Source organism: Hyla sarda, chromosome 2 (genome assembly GCF_029499605.1).
Source record: "Hyla sarda isolate aHylSar1 chromosome 2, aHylSar1.hap1, whole genome shotgun sequence".
Lineage (NCBI taxonomy): Eukaryota > Metazoa > Chordata > Amphibia > Anura > Hylidae > Hyla > Hyla sarda.
The window spans coordinates 375,440,625-375,456,858 of NC_079190.1; the positions used below are offsets into that span (position 1 = coordinate 375,440,625).

The 16,234-nt window shown below is 43.9% G+C and overlaps 1 protein-coding gene across 7 annotated transcripts in view; it reads right to left on the minus strand.

Moving 5' to 3' along the window:
* RAP1GAP2 (RAP1 GTPase activating protein 2) overlaps positions 1-16,234 on the minus strand; it is an 882,491-nt gene that overhangs the window by 26,624 nt on the left and 839,633 nt on the right. For all 7 annotated transcript variants that reach the window (XM_056558445.1, XM_056558442.1, XM_056558446.1 and 4 more), the window contains 4 exons: positions 9,781-9,867; positions 9,172-9,306; positions 7,639-7,776; positions 3,838-3,947 (listed from right to left, as the gene is read on the minus strand). In XM_056558445.1, the coding sequence (XP_056414420.1) occupies positions 3,838-3,947; positions 7,639-7,776; positions 9,172-9,306; positions 9,781-9,867 (470 nt within the window). The remainder of the gene's footprint in view (positions 1-3,837; positions 3,948-7,638; positions 7,777-9,171; positions 9,307-9,780; positions 9,868-16,234) is intronic.

Here is a 16,234-nt window from a genome sequence, read left to right on the forward strand (position 1 = left end):
CCTTCAGTAATGCATGAAAAGACAGAAAAAAGGTACAAATATGTAAAAAACTGACATAACCAATGAAAAAATGCTCCACCGAGTCTTCTTTTTGGAAATAAAACTATATAAACAAAACTGCACATGGGAACCCAACCCTAGGTGTGTGTGGGTGTGAAATCCCCCCCATTCTCTTAAAACGCAATTGAAAGCATAATTCACACACATTTTACGTGGGGCTTAAAAATATAAAAAAAAAGACGCCTCAAAATGCTAGTGTTTTTCTTTTCGTACTTTGTGCATTTTTTATGCCTTTTTTCTTCAAAATAATGGGAGAGATATTCAGAACTATCTAAAAGTTAATTGTGGTTGCCCATAACAACCAATCACAGCTGAGCTTTCACAGTTTAAGAAATACAACTAAACTCTGATTGGTTGCTATAGACAGTTTTTCTTTTAGACAGTTTTGATTATCTCCCACATTTTAGTACATGGGATTTTGTCATTACGTTTTTTTCTTCACTTGGTGTTTATCCTATTGCAAATCATGTGACCCATCATTGCTCACAGTCCATCATCCCTATCTCATCCTCTATCATTTAGAAGGTTCACTTAACTCGCCATAGGCAGCTGATTGCTACCGTGTCTTAACCTTTAAAAAGTAGATGAAAATATATTTTTCCTCACGTAATATAAATCTGTGCAGCTCTTGCTATGGTGAAGGCAGACCTACCCTGCCCTTTCAACAGTAATAATTGCTTGGTAATAGGAAGCGAGTATTCGTGCACATGGTCATTCTGATTCAGAAAGCAATGGTCATAAAGGTCATCTAGATGTGCCCATTCATCTGTTTAGCTACTTCAGAAAAGCTTTTTAGATTGAAGAAACTGTTCTCAATTAATGGGATTACTTCTATTATTTTGATCGAATTATGGTATCTGTATATTGCCCTATCAGAATTAAACTTAAGCACATTAAACAGAACAAGTCAACATGAAAATTCTATTTGATCTATTGGAATCAGGTTATAGAGCAGGAAAAGCTGAGCAGATTGATATACATCTTTGTGGGAAAAGATTCAGTATAACTTGTAACTTACTGACTGAAACTCCTGCTTCTCAAGTGCATAGGAGTCCAGTGATAGTGTTCTATAATGATAGGACCGCCCACTGGACTCCTAAGCATGAAAAAACTGATGTCAATCAAAAAGTTACATGTTTTCCAACAAAGATGTATATCGATTTTCTCAGCTCTTCCTGCTCTATAACATGCTGCCTGCAGATTAGACTGCATTTGCATAGTGACAGGTCCCTTTAAAGCATCATAGGGGTCAGAACATGAACATCTTGCTGCCACCTCGACCTCTAAATAAATATCAGCAATAGGAAATTATATCCCATTAACCCTCTCAGTTGTGCTAAATGGCTTGAGAGGGCTTAAAGGTAGGAGGGGGTATATAAGTGGTTATCCACTCGCCAGGGGTTAAATATTAGAAAAGTGCGGTTCCCGACTGCAGACAACCCTACCAATTGCAAGAACCTTACTACACAACCTTAAACTGATGGTGGTGAGGAGAGTTAGAAGACAGTGGTGATCAATCATTTGTGTTGCCGCTCCTTAGATGGGGGTCATGGAAATGCGGTATTGTGACACTTAGGCGGTACTCTTGCCAGTTAAGAAACAATGATAGACACAGACTATTTAGTGAAATAAAATGAAGCTCTTACACTTTGTAAAAGTTATAGAATAGTATATAACATTTATAAATGTCAAAGGAAAGAGCAATGCAAGGCATACACAAAGGATCAGACAACCGAGGGTAACTCAGAATGTCCTGATATTTCGTTCAAAGCTATCAGTAGAAGATTTTGGAGGGAGGGGTAATATATCCCCTTAGGGAAGTCACCAAGCTGGCATAGGGATAGGCCAACCAATGCTCCCTGGAAAAAAAATATTCCAAATAACTTTCCTCCAGAAGTAGAATAGTTGACTCTCTAATGCCACCTATTGGTAGCTTTCCTGTAAGTCAGTGCTTGACTACTTTAGAAGCCCTGAAACTCATGATTATGAATCACACTAGAACCTACCCGAAAAGAAAAAAGACCAATGTTTAGAACAGCCTGTCTCTTCAAGGAGACTTATAATCTACTTAGACATACAGTGGTCCCTCAAGTTACAATATTAATTGGTTCCCGGACGACCATTGTATGTTGAAACCATTGCATGTTGAAACCATTGTATGTTGAGACCAGAACTCTATGGAAACCTGGTAATTGGTTCTGAAGCCACCAAAATATCATCCAAAAATAGGAAAAAGTGAAAATTAAAGAAAAATAAGTAGATAACTAATATAGATAAAGCAAATCCTTACATATAAAAGTAAGAAAGATCTGCTGGGAGCTGTAATCACTGTCTATTTCTGTGTTTCCCAACCAGGGAGCCTCCAGCTGTTGCAAAACTACAACTCCCAGCATGCCCGGACAGCTTGGCTGTCCGGGCATGCTGGGAGTTGTAGTTTTGCAATTTCTGGGGGCGCCCTGCTTGGGAAACACTGGTCTATGTAGAGGACAGGAGCTTCTTCAAGGTCCTGTACAGTACAGGCAATGTCCTTAAAAAGTAACATGGAGTCGCCCTCACCTGGTGTCCAAAGGAGCAGGTAACCCTGGTACAGGTAAAGAGTACAGAACATGTAATACCTCCTGTACTGTAGGGGGCGCTACCAGACATCAGTCAGTGCATACGCTTCAGTAATACAGGTGTTTTACCAGTAAATTGCCCATTCCGATTGGTCAGTTCTTCCAGCCATTGACACGTTTCACAGATCTGGACTGTCATTGTATGTTGAGTCTGGTTTCAACTTACAATGGTCCAGAAAAGACCATTGTATGTTGAAACTATTGTATGTTGAGGCCATTGTAAGTTGAGGGATCACTGTATATCTAATGCCTCTTGTCTACCTAACAAACACTCTTCTCTCTACTCTACAGATGTCTACAGAAGGAACTTCTGGTTTGGCTAATGATCTTTTGTTATGTCTCAGCTCCTTACGAGGAAGCTTCCTCCAACAGTGGCACCAGAGATCCAAGAGATGTGAAATGGGGAAACTGGTCTGGACTTGCAGTAATCGTGTCGTTTGCTTGAACCCTTTCAGATGCAAAAGATTTTGACCATGATGAAAATTAGAAAAAAAGTGCTCAACATATTTTAGGTGTTAACAGCCATAAAACGACCTATTTAGCTTATATTTGAGTTCAATGCCTGTCTTCTCCATGTTAAACATCCTACTTGAGGCAAGCATGAGATTTGTCTCATGTGACCAGAGTTCCATAGCTGAAGAATGCAATGTCCAACAGCAGATTGGTCTTACAGCTGCTTCTTCCTACCCACTCCTGTTGTCTCATTACTTTGTTCCTGTCTCCTTTAAAGGGGTATACCGGGCAAAAATATTGTATCCCCTATCCAAAGGATAGGGGATAAGGTGTTTGATCGCGGGGGGCCCGCTGCTGAGACCCCCCACGATCTCCCTAGAATGGGGGTGCGGCAGGGAGATCGTGGGGGGTCTCAGCAGCGGGCCCCCCGCGATCAGACATCTTATCCCCTATGCTTTGGATAGGGGATAAAATGTTTTTGCCCGGAATACCCCTTTAATCTACAGTCCCTAGAGATCAGTATATTGAAGAGATGTCTGGTCACTGACACCCCATGCACCTGCTCCCCTTACCTGCAGTCAGACAGAAAGCCTGCGCCCCACATCCCCACTGGAGGCCGAACACATTTATTCTTACTTTGCTTTCATAAGTTGTGGACAGCGCATACAGCTCAAAATAATACATTTAGATTAATCAAGAAAAACATTACCATCGAGCCCGGCTTTCAGGTGTCTCCGCTCCAGTGTGTAATCGAGGGAACAGACCAGATCTCCGCTTTATTGGGCTCTTGGACTGTGTCTTTGTTACTACTGCAGGGGGCTGTAAACACACAACAGAGGACAGCACATATTTTTTATTGCTCCAATACATCTAGAATTAAAAATGAAACATCTTTGCTGATATCCTTGGTTATACATATCCTATTGTTTTATGTATACAGCTACTCTATAGAGTTACAGGTGTAGCACCCTAATCCACAACCACGCCTGCCACCCAACTCTACACCCACAACCAATATCATCATGTTCAATACTTAGCTCTCTGCAATCTAAAGGGGCAGATAGAAAAGAGCAACAAAACATCAGTATCAGACTACACATTGCTTTTTTGTAGTCTGTTATCGTGGAGACACAAATGTCTGCATACAATTTAAAGGGGTACTCTAGTGGAAAACTTTTTTTTTTAAATCAACTGGTGCCAGAAAGTTAAACAGATTTTTAAATCACTCCTATTAAAAAATCTTAATCCTTCCAGTACTTTTTAGGAGCTGTATACTAAAGAGAAATCCAAAAAAGAAATGCATTTCCTCTGATGTCATGACCACAGTGCTCTCTGCTGACCTCTGCTGTCCATTTCAGGAACTGTACAGAGCAGGAGAAAATCCCCATAGCAAACATGTGCTGCTCTGGACAGTTCCTAAAATGGACCGCAGAGGTCAGCAGAGAGCACTGTGGTCATGACATCAGAGGAAATGCATTTTTTTTTTGGATTTCTCCAAAAAGTACTGGAAGGATTACAATATTTTAATAGAAGTGATTTACAAATCTGTTTAACTTTCCGACACCAGTTAATTAAAAAAAAAAAAAGTTTTCCACGGGAGTACCCCTTTAATAGTGCTCCCTGCCAAAATATTGTGAGGTGACCAACCATTTAAATGACCCGTACCCAGAGTTTCCGCTAAGCTGTGAGCTCTGGCAAGGAATGAGTTAAACAGTAAATGTATGTAAGAAGCCATGTAGTAGTATCTATGTGTAAGGAATTTTAATTATTAATTCCACTGCACTGCTTAGAGGAGACAGTGCTTGTAGCCTGGATGGGTATCACATATATGATAGACCTAAATTCAGGGAAAGCCATATAGTTTTATCAAACTCCCTCTCCAAAATATCTTAGCTCTTATCCAGTGGGAACCCACAACACACAGTGTGAGGTTTACCTCCCTAGGTGAATGGGGTCAAATATGGACTAATCACTTTATTAGATACACCTGATCAATTACTTGTTAACACAAATCGATAATCAGCCAATCATATGGCAGCAACTCAATGCATTTAGGCATGTAGACTTGGTAAGACAATTTGCTGAAGTTCAAACCAAGCATCAGCATAGGGAAGAAAGGGGATTATAGTGACTTTGAATGTTGCTTGGTTTTTGTGCCAGATGGGCTGGTCTGAGTATTTCAGAAACTGATAATCTACTGGAATTTTTTTTTACACATAATCATCTCTAGGGTTTACAGAGAATGATCAGTAAAGAAAAAAATATCCAGTGAGCAGCAGTTGTGTGGATGAAAATGCCTTGTTGATGTCAGAGTTTACAGAAAAATGGTCAGACTGGTTTTAGATGACAGAATGGAAGCAGTAATTCAAATAACCACTTGATACAGGCATGCAGAATGCCATCTCTGAATGCTCGATACATCAAAACTTGAAGCAGATGGGCTACAGCAGCTAAAATACCACAGCGGATGCCACTCCTGTGAGCTACGAACAGGAAACTGAGGCTACAGTTTGGACAGGCTCAACAAAATTGGACAATGGAATTCCGTATATTCCGGCGTATAAGACGACTTTTTAACCCCGACTTTTCTGAAAAAAAGTCGGGGGTCGTCTTATATGCTGGGTATTGGGGTCCGGGATAGGAAAACTTATGACTATATGCCTGGGCCGGCTCCGTGTGTGGGGGCCGGCCAGAGCAGATAAAAACTAATTACTGATACTAAAAACCAGGGTGTCTCCAGCTGTTGTCCGGGCATGCTGGTAGTTGTAGTTACACAACAGCTGGAGGCACCCTGGTTTTTAGTATCACGGGAGCAGATAATCATAGCTTTTCCTATGCCGGACATCCCTGTGTCCCGAAATATCTTTTCGGGACATATGGATGTCTGCCTGTCACTCACCATTCCACGACCGGCGCGTGTCCTCCTGCGGTCCTCCTCCGCTTCTCCGCCTCTATGGTTGTACGCACGGGACGTCAGTGACGTCCTCCTGCGACCATAGAGACGCAGGAGGACCAGGAGGACAGCAGGACCATCGCAGGAGGATGCACGCCGGCTGGGGCCTGGTGAGTGACCAGCGGCACGTCATCTTCTTCAGTGATCCGGTCACCGCTCCTACAGGCCCGGGACTGCTGCTATGGTCCATAGCAGTAGATGGTGACCCCGGGCCAGAGGAGCGGTAATCAGAACACTGTGGGGGCAGTACAGACATACAGCCTCCAGCCATACATTGTATATGGCTGGAGGCTGTATGTCTGTGAGGGGGGGGGACTGTCTACTAATGTGGGGGAGCTGCCTACTAATGTGGGGTAACTCCCAACCTAATGTGGGGTAACTCCCGACCTAATGTGGGGGAAGCTGCCTACTATTGTGGGGGAACTGTCGACCTAATGTGGGGGAACTGCTGACCTAATGTAGGGGGAGTTGCCTACTATTGTGGGAGAACTGCTCACCTAATGTGGGGGGGAACTGCTGACCTAATGTGGGGGAGCTGCCTACTATTGTGGGGGAACTGCTGACCTAATGTGGGGGAGCTGCCTACTAATATGGGGGAACTGCAACCTAATGTGGGGGAACATGCTGCCTACCTAATGTGGGGGGAACTATACTGCCTACCTGATGTGGGGGGAACTACAAGGTTCTGTACATCGCGGTAGAAGGGGTAGTCTTATACGGCGAGTATATTCCAAACTCTATATTTTAACTGTAAAAGTTGGGGGCCGTCTTATACGCCCAGTCGTCTTATACGCTGGCCTATACAGTACTGGAAGAAGATTGCCTAGTCTGAGGAGTCTAGATTCCGGCTGTGAAATTCAGATGGCAGGTCAAATTTCAGCAATATGAAAGCATGGATCCATTCTGCCTTGTATCAACAGTTCAGGCTGGCGATGATGTAATGGTGTGTGTGTGGGGGGGGGAGGGGCATTTTCATGGCACACTTTGGGCCCCTTTGTACCAATTGAGAATTGTTTAAACGTGACAGTCTTCCTAAGTATTGTTGCCGACCATGTCCACCCCATTATGACCACATTGTACCCATCTTCTGATGGCAGGATAATGCACCATGTCACAAAGCTTTCATCATCCTTAACTGGTTTCTTGAACACAACAATGAGGTCACTGTACTCAAATGGCATCCACAGTTACCAGCTCTCCATCCAAAAAAGCATGTTTGGGATATGGTGGAATGGGAGATTTGCATCATGAATGTGCAGCCGCCAAATCTGCCACAACTGTGCGATGCCATCATGTTCATACGGAACAACATCTCTGACAAATGTTTCAACACTTTGTAGAAAGTACTCCACAAATAATGAGGGTGGTTCTAAAGGCAAAACGGATCCAACCCAGTACTAGTAAATGTACCTAAGTGGCCTGTGAGTGTATATTTCCTATGGTCATGCTAATGTTAAATTATTTAAAATAAAATAACTATAGAGACCAAATGTTTTCTGTTAGATGATATGAGAAGACATAATATAGAAGACTCCAGTTGACATGGACAATGCTTACAGAGAAGGTGGTTTTGGTGAGTTCGGCCGTGGTGTGCACAATGCCTCCGCTCAGGCTCCCCGTTATGCCTCCAGATTGATGCTTTTTCTGACTTCCAACCATAGTTTCCATTGAATGACTGCGAACCCGGATCGCTCTCTTAAACAAAGAAGAGATAGAGGAAAACAAATAGACTTTATGTGCGGACCATAAAGAGAATGTTTGCTATCAGATAAGCAGCATTGTTTACGGCATGAAGATTAATCCCAACATATATAACCGGCTGATCTTGCCCTCCTCAAACATCTGATACATTTATATCCTTTGCTAGTGTTCAGCTGATGAGTTATCTCTTATTCTTTTCACGGTCACGATAGAATCCATATTTTCCAGGCACATTGTGTAAATGCATCATTGTTTGTTGGAGTCCAAAAAGTCTGAACCCTACAATTAAACATTTAATACATATCCCATGATATGTGATGTGAGTTTATAATGGAGAAAACTCCTTGTACATCTGCACTCCCTATAGTTCCCTACTGGTGCATACTGCGCCGTCAGGCAGAGCACTAGTGTGCATGGCAGAGCTGTGTATTTGTATTAAATTATTCACATTACTTATTAGCAAGGCAAAGGGGGCATTCTTCTAGTTTAGTGAACAACATATTGTGACGTAGCATCCTATTTTTCTCAAATGAGAATGTAATTGAAAGTGGCCTCGCAAGGCAGACTGTACTCCAAAGCAATTATAGAGCATCTAGTAGGTCATTAGAAGTCAGACATCTCACCAGACGGCCATGCCAGCCATTATCCTTCAAAGTGGCACAGCTACCAGGGGTTTAACTGCTGATCAAACCCAGAGACTGCGTATTGAAGTTTAACTGCTGCTAACATCAGAGCGGCACTCTTTAATTAACCATTCTGCAGCTGTCTGCATCCACTTTACATGTCAGGTCTGGCAGCTATCCCGGGATCCATTCATACATGCCATCTGGTCATGGCATGTCAATTACAGAATATATATATATATATATATATATATATATATATATATATATATATATATATATTTATTTATTATTACTATTATCATTATTATTGGAAGTGTCTAATGATTTCCTATTTTTAAAGGGGTACTCCGTTGCTCAGCCTTTGGAACAAATGTCATAGACCCGCCACCCTCATGACATCACGTCCCGCCCCCTCAATGCAAGTCTATGGGAGGGGGCGTGGCAGCTGCCACGCCCCCTCCCATAGACTTGCATTGAGGGGGCGGGTCATGACATCATGAGGGGGCGGGGATATGATGTCACAAGCTCCCGGCAAGGGCTCCAGCGTTCGGAACAGTTTGTTCCAAACGCTGAGCAGTGGAGTACCCCTTTAAGGAACTGCTCCACATAGTAAGAAAATCCAGTGTTTATCTGTTAATCGGAAATTAGTTTACATGCCATCATTGACCAACGTTCTACCACAATATATAAAGGCACACTACCAAACTATTTTTTTTAAGATCAGTTTCACACAGGCGTAATACCCTATCTACAGTATACTCACTTTGAAAGACTCGAGGAAACCTCCATGAGCGCCATTCTCAAGCTTGTCTTCTTCTGGGCCCAGGCCAAGCATAGCCTGTGTGTGCACATGAAGGTCATCATGAAGATTGTCCAAAAGAGCGGCTCTTGTCCGGTCCTAGGTCAAAAAAACATGGACAAAATGCAGATGTCCTTAACTCAGAAAAGTAACAGTAACACAAACAGTTCTTTTTTTAAGTCACACTACCTTAAAGCATTACTGTCATTTAAAACAACTCTAGACATTTGAAAGGTTGTGATCGCACCAGATCTCACTCCTGGGACCCCTGGGATTGTCAGATATAAGTCGGAGAATTTTTCAGCAGTACATGGATCACTCCTCGTCTGTCAATCAAATCCAACCTTTCCCCTTAGACTGCAATGTAGAGAAAAGGTCAGATATGCGGGCCAGCTGGGGAGTGAATGGCAATGCTGTGAACTTCCCTGGCTTATATCTTATGATCGCAGGAGGTCTCAGGAGTGAGACTCAGTGTGATCACAACCTTTGGAAACATGTCAAAAGTTGATTTAAATGGCAGTTATGATTTAAGACCCCTCTAACATTGGATGTATATTCATGGAGTCTTCATACCTCAAGCCTAGCAAACTTGTCCGACTTGCAGCAAGCATACTCAGCATTAATGAGTTTTGTCAGTAAAAATTCACGGAACTCCGCATTCTGGAGAGAGAGAGAGAATAAGTTATTATAAAGCCCTTATAAAACTGCTCTTTGTCATAAAATAGTACTATAGACTAATGAATAAGTCAGACCATGTTTTAACCAGTTTCTTAAAAATGCATTTTCAAAAAGGGAAACATTGAGGTTCTGTAGTGGTCACAATAACCCATTATGTGGAGTCCAAGCCAAAACAATCTCCTTCTTATACTATGTTAATCATAAGATAGAAGTAGATTGATAATTGAACATCTCTTGAGCAAACCATTGTCTGATAGGTGATAACTATCTGATTGCAGAGGCCCTGGCAATCTCAAGAAAAGGGGTCCGAGTCTTTTGTTAAAATAGAGGGATGAGATGCGCTTGCGCATGGTGCTCGATGCATTCTCTGTTGGAACTGCTGGTAACATCCTAATGCTGTATTTAGCTTTTTCCTACAGCTCCCATAGAGAATAAATGGAGCAGGAGATTTAGGTCTCAGTCCTCAAGATCACAGGTGGTCCCAGTGGTCCGACCCCCCCTAAGATCATATAGTTTTGTGGATTGTGCATTATTGTTGGCAGTTTATATGCATTTTCATTAAAGTAAGGTAAATCTGAATATGACCCAAAACCCCACCCAATGAATCCAGATGACCAACATTGATACAATAGTATTCAGATTTCAATGTTTCCAACATATATTTTAACTCAAACAGTCAGGACTCCTGAGCCAAAGCCATCCACTTAGCATATACAACCGGACATATATATTAAAGGGGTATTCCAGGCAAAAACATTTTATCCCCTATCCAAAGGATAGGGCATAAGATGTCTGATCGCGGGGGGCCCACTGTTGGGACCCTCCGCGATCTTCCTGCAGCAGCCCGCATTCTATGCGGGGACTGCGTCTCTAGTTTCGGAAACTTCCGGGTTTCCAGGACGTGATGTCACGCCACACCCCCTCCATTCATGTCTATGGGAGGGGGTGTGACAACCGTCACGCCCCCTCCCATAGACATAAATGGAGGGGACGTGGCTTGACGTCCCGTCCCCAGTCCTGGAGGTTTCCGAAACTAGAGACGCAGTCCCCGCATAGAATGCGGGGGCTGCAGGGAGATCGTGGGGGGTCCCAGCAGCAGGACCCCCGCGATCAGACATCTTATGCCCTATCCTTTGGAAATGTGATATTTTGTCAATGCAGGGAGAGCAGAAACAAAAGGGAAAGTGGTTAAATTTAAAAAAATCTTATTTTACTCTATATTTGCAGTGTCTGGGAGAGGTATATGTTAGGTGGATGTCCTGATGTATACTTCCAACAGATTTCTCTGTATAAGCATACAGTAATGTCTGCCAACTATAGACTCCTGGGTTAAAAAAGTAAACCGAGTTATGTATTGTACATTATACTGGATTGCACTGTATGGAATAGTGCAGCAGACAGTGCTATACCATACTGTATTAAAAAGCATATTAGTGACCGGTAGATTCCAGCCCAATAAAGGCCAAAAGGATATTCTTTTGGCCTTGGTCAAGTAAATGGGGGCTTGTAGATACGTTTGACACAGTAATGTGGTTTTATACATCATTCAGTATCTGGGGAGACATCCGTACTGTACTGGCTGCTAAGAATAGCTGATACCTTTGAGGACTTGAGAACTTTACATCCTACTCTCTGTTATGTATGGGAAGAAAAGTGATAGCTACTGTACTGTAAATTCGTGGGTCTCTGCCTTTACCAGAGCGGGGGACTTTTTAGCACCTAAAAAAACCTACATTACAGGCAAAATTCCTACTAAGAATCAGGTTGTGCAGTATTATTTCCCTCTGTAAGGTACCTGGCCCTTTAAAAGCTGAGCTGGTTCCATGCAGTATTAAACATGACTTGTGTATAGTTTTGTCTATTACAATCACAACGTGATCCTAATAAATAATTTTGCTATACATACTCTACCAACAGGGCCCAGTGGTAAGACATCAGAAAGTGTGAGATGTAATGAACACATTTGGAATTCAGATTTCCTTGCATCTCTTTCATCTCTATGGGACCGGCGGGGACTCAGAGGCTTGGTAGCTGACACGCTGACGCATTTATGACAGCTCAGGGAGAATCATGACTAATATTTTGACTGCCAAAAGCTGGCACTCATTTTCTTTCCAAATGCTGGTCTGCTCCCTGCTGAGTACAGAGAAATGGGCTGAGAGGATAAATTTGTTCGTTTTATTGAGTCATGGCCTGCTCGGCTCCCGGAGTCACTGTCAGGTGCTGTACTCTGTCTGTGGCAGGTGTCTCTGCTGGAAGGGATTACATGAGTGAATGCACATCTGGGAGGGAAAGGAACACTGTGAACATTACCCATCTCACTGCATAAACCATCAACGTACACAACTAGGTGATCGCTTCTATTCCCTGTGTGTCCTGCAGGTTGTTTTACTGATCCCTGCTGCTCAATACAGTTTTATCACTCCAAAGGAGTCCAAAGTGGAAAATGAAGCTTTTGAGAGATGAAGCTTTTGAGAGACTTCAAAACTGAATTCTAAAATAGTGTAAAAGGGGCCAATACGTATAGGGGCAGTCAAACAAATCAGACAAACCTGATAATTTCAGCAGGACTTGATGACTGTCCAATGTATGTACGGTACATATGCCCTACATAGGGCATAAGATGTCTGATCGCGGGGGTCCTGCCGCTGGGACCCCCGTGATCTCTGTGCAGCACCTGGCATTTGTTTAGAACACTGGGTGCCGGCAGCGGGGGTCGTGACGTCACACCACACCCCCTCAATGCAAGTCTATGGGAGTGGGCGTGGCATACGCGGGGGGGGGGGTGACTGTGATGTCACAACCCATTGCCGCCTGCACCCAGCGTTCGGAACAAAGCATTTGAAACGCTGAGGCAGCGGAGTACCTCTTTAATGGAAAAGAAGGATCGGGCATGCTAATTTTCAACGCCAATTCTTTAGATTTTAAAGGGATTTTCCAGGATTCAAGGACAAGCTACCAATTTCTGATCACTGGGGTCCAATAACCAGTGCCTAGCCAATGAGAGGATTGCAAGAGCAGTTTACATATACAGAGAACAGTGTTAGAAGCAGACAGCTCCCATTAAGGGACGTGACTTGCACTAACCCAGCATGATCACTACACAATTCACAGAGCTAGCTGCTTCTTAGGCCTTGTTCACGTGACAGGGTTTTTTGTGGAATATTTGCCTGTAAAATTTCCAGCGGACATTCCGCAGACATCAGGTACCAACAGAACAAGCCGGCGCTAGGACCATGTGGTAATGTGTCGTCTCCAAAGATATGTTACATCTTTCTGCAGAGGCTCAGAATTTGAATTTCCTCGCCAGAAAGCACACGCACAGAAAACAATAGGACAGCATTTCCCAGCAAATTCCACTCAAAAATTCTGCCGTGTGAACGAGAGATATCACTCTCTCTGTTCTCTGTATATGGAGATGCCATGGCTCTGGTATTCAGCTGAAAGGTGAGGCAGCCTATCCTGGAACCCCAGTGGTTAATATTGATGACATATCCTAAGGATAGGCCACCCATAATAATTTCCCAAAAAATCATTTATAAGATGTTATCCAGGAATAGAAAAACTGTGGTAACTTCTTCCAAAAACAGCACCACACATGTCTTTAAAGGCAAGCTCCATCTCGTAATGAGTAGTTATATACAGGGAGAAAGGCATCCTGTGCAGCGACTTGGGCGCCCATGTTGAAATGGATGTCAATGAAATAGTGCTCAGTGCTACCAGAAAATTGACACACTGTAGAGTTACATTTTAAAGTTATACTGTATAGTAGACACTTGGGGATTTCAGCTACAATACAAACATTATCAGAAACATGAACATGTACAGTACAGACCAAAAGTTTGGACACACCTTCTCATTCAGAGTTTTCTTTATTTTCATGACTATCAAAATTGTAGATTCACACTGAAGGCATCAAAACTATGAATTAACACATGTGGAATTATATACCGTATTTATCGGGGTATACCACGCACCGGCCTATAACATGCACCCTCATTTTACCAAGGATATTTGGGTAAAAAAAGTTTTTAACCCAAATATCCATGGTAAAATGAGGGTGCGTGTGTGCGCATGCGTATACCCCAATACACCCCCAGGAAAGGCAGGGGGAGAGAGGCCGTCGCTGCCCGCTTCTCTCCCCCTGCCTTTCCTGGGGTCTAGAGCCCTGCTGCCGGCCCTTCTCTCCCCCTGGCTATCGGCGCCGCTTCCCGTTCTGTCCCCCTGACTATCGGTGCCGGCGCCCCATTGCCGGCGCCGATAGCCAGGGGGAGAGAAGCGGCGCCGACAGCCAGGGGGAGAGAAGGGGCAGCGGCACCCATTGCCGGCGCCGCTGCCCCGTTGCCTCCCCCCATCCCCGGTGGCATAATTACCTGTTGCCGGGGTCGGGTCCGCACTGCTGCAGGCCTCCGGCGTGCGTCCCCTGCGTCGTTGCTATGCGCTGCACGGTGCGGCGCATGACGTCAGTGCGCCGCGCCGTGCATAGCAACGACGCAGGGGACGCACGCCGGAGGCCTGCAGCAGCGCGGACCCGACCCAGGTAATTATGCCACCGGGGATGGGAGGAGGCAACGGGGCAGCGGCGCCGGCAATGGGTGCCGCTGCCCCTTCTCTCCCCCTGGCTGTCAGCGCCGCCTCTCTCCCCCTGGCTATCGGCACCGATAGTCAGGGGGACAGAACGGGCAGCGGCGCCGATAGCCAGGGGGAGAGAAGGGCCGTCAGCAGGGCTCCAGACCCCAGGAAAGGCAGGGGGAGAGAAGCGGGCAGCGACGGCCTCTCTCCCCCTGCCTTTCCTGGGGGTGTATCGGCGTATAACACGCACATAGACTTTAGGCTAAAAATTTTAGCCTAAAAAGTGCGTGTTATACGCCGATAAATACGGTACATAACAAAAAAGTGTGAAACAACTGAAAATGTCCTATTCTGGGTTCTTCAAAGTAGCCACCTTTTGCTTTGATTACTGCTTTGCACACTCTTGGCATTCTCTTGTTGAGATTCAAGAGGTAGTCACCTGAAATGGTTTTCACTTCACAGGTGTGCTGGTGTGGAGGAGGAGGTGTGATGGTGTGGGGGTGCTTTGCTTGTGACACTGTTGGGGATTTATTCAATATTGAAGGCATACTGAACCAGCATGGCTACCACAGCATCTTGCAGCTGCATGCTATTCCATCCGGTTTGCGTTTAGTTGGACCATCATTTATTTTTCAACAGGACAATGACCCCAAACACACCTCCAGGCTGTGTAAGGGCTATTTGACCAAGAGGTAGAGTGATGGGGTGCTGCGCCAGATGACCTGGCCTCCACAGTCACCGGACCTAAACCCAATCGAGATGGTTTGGGGTGAGTTGGAAAGCAGAGTGAAGGCAAAAAGGGCCAACAAGTGCTAAGCATCTCTGGGAACTCCTTCAAGACTATTGGAAGACCATTTCAGGTGACTACCTCTTGAAGCTCATCAAGAGAATGCCAAGAGTGTGCAAAGCAGTAATCAAAGCAAAAGGTGGCTAGAACCTAGAATATGACATTTTCACACTTTTTTGGTATGTATATAATTCCACGTGTGTTAATTCATAGTTTTGATGCCTTCAGTGTGAATCTACAATTTTCATAGTCATGAAAATAAAGAAAACTTTGAATGAGAAGGTGTGTCCAAACTTTTGGTCTGTACTGTATATGACCTATAATTTATTTTGTTTGTTTCTCTTTAAAGGGGTACTCCGGTGGAAAACTTTTTTTCTTTATTTTTTAAATCAACTGGTGCCAGAAAGTTAAACAGATTTGTAAATGACTTCTATAAAAAAAAATCCTAATCCTTCCAGTACTTATTAGCTGCTGAATACTACAGGGAAATTATTTTTTTGGAACACAGAGCTCTCTGCTGACATCCCGACCACAGTGCTCTCTGCTGACACCTCTGTCCATTATTTAGAACTGTCCAGAGTAGGAAAAAATCCCCATAGAAAACATATGCTGCTCCTGACAGTTCCTAAAATGGACAGAGATGTCAGCAGAGAGCACTGTGGTCATAATGTCAGCTAAGAGCACTGTGTTCCAAAAAGTAAACAATTTCCTCTGTAGTATTCAGCAGCTAATAAGTACTGGAAGGATTAAGATTTTTTTTTTATAGAAGTAATTTACAAATCTGTTTAACTTTCTGGCACCAGTTGATTTAAAAAAAAAAAGAAAATTTCCACCGGAGTACCCCTTTAACCCCTTAACGACGCAGGACGTATATTTACGTCCTGCGCCGGCTCCCGCGATATGAAGCGGTATCGCGCCACGATCCCGCATCATATCGCGTGGGTCCCGGCGCTAATCAACGGCCGGGACCCGCGGCTAATACCACACATC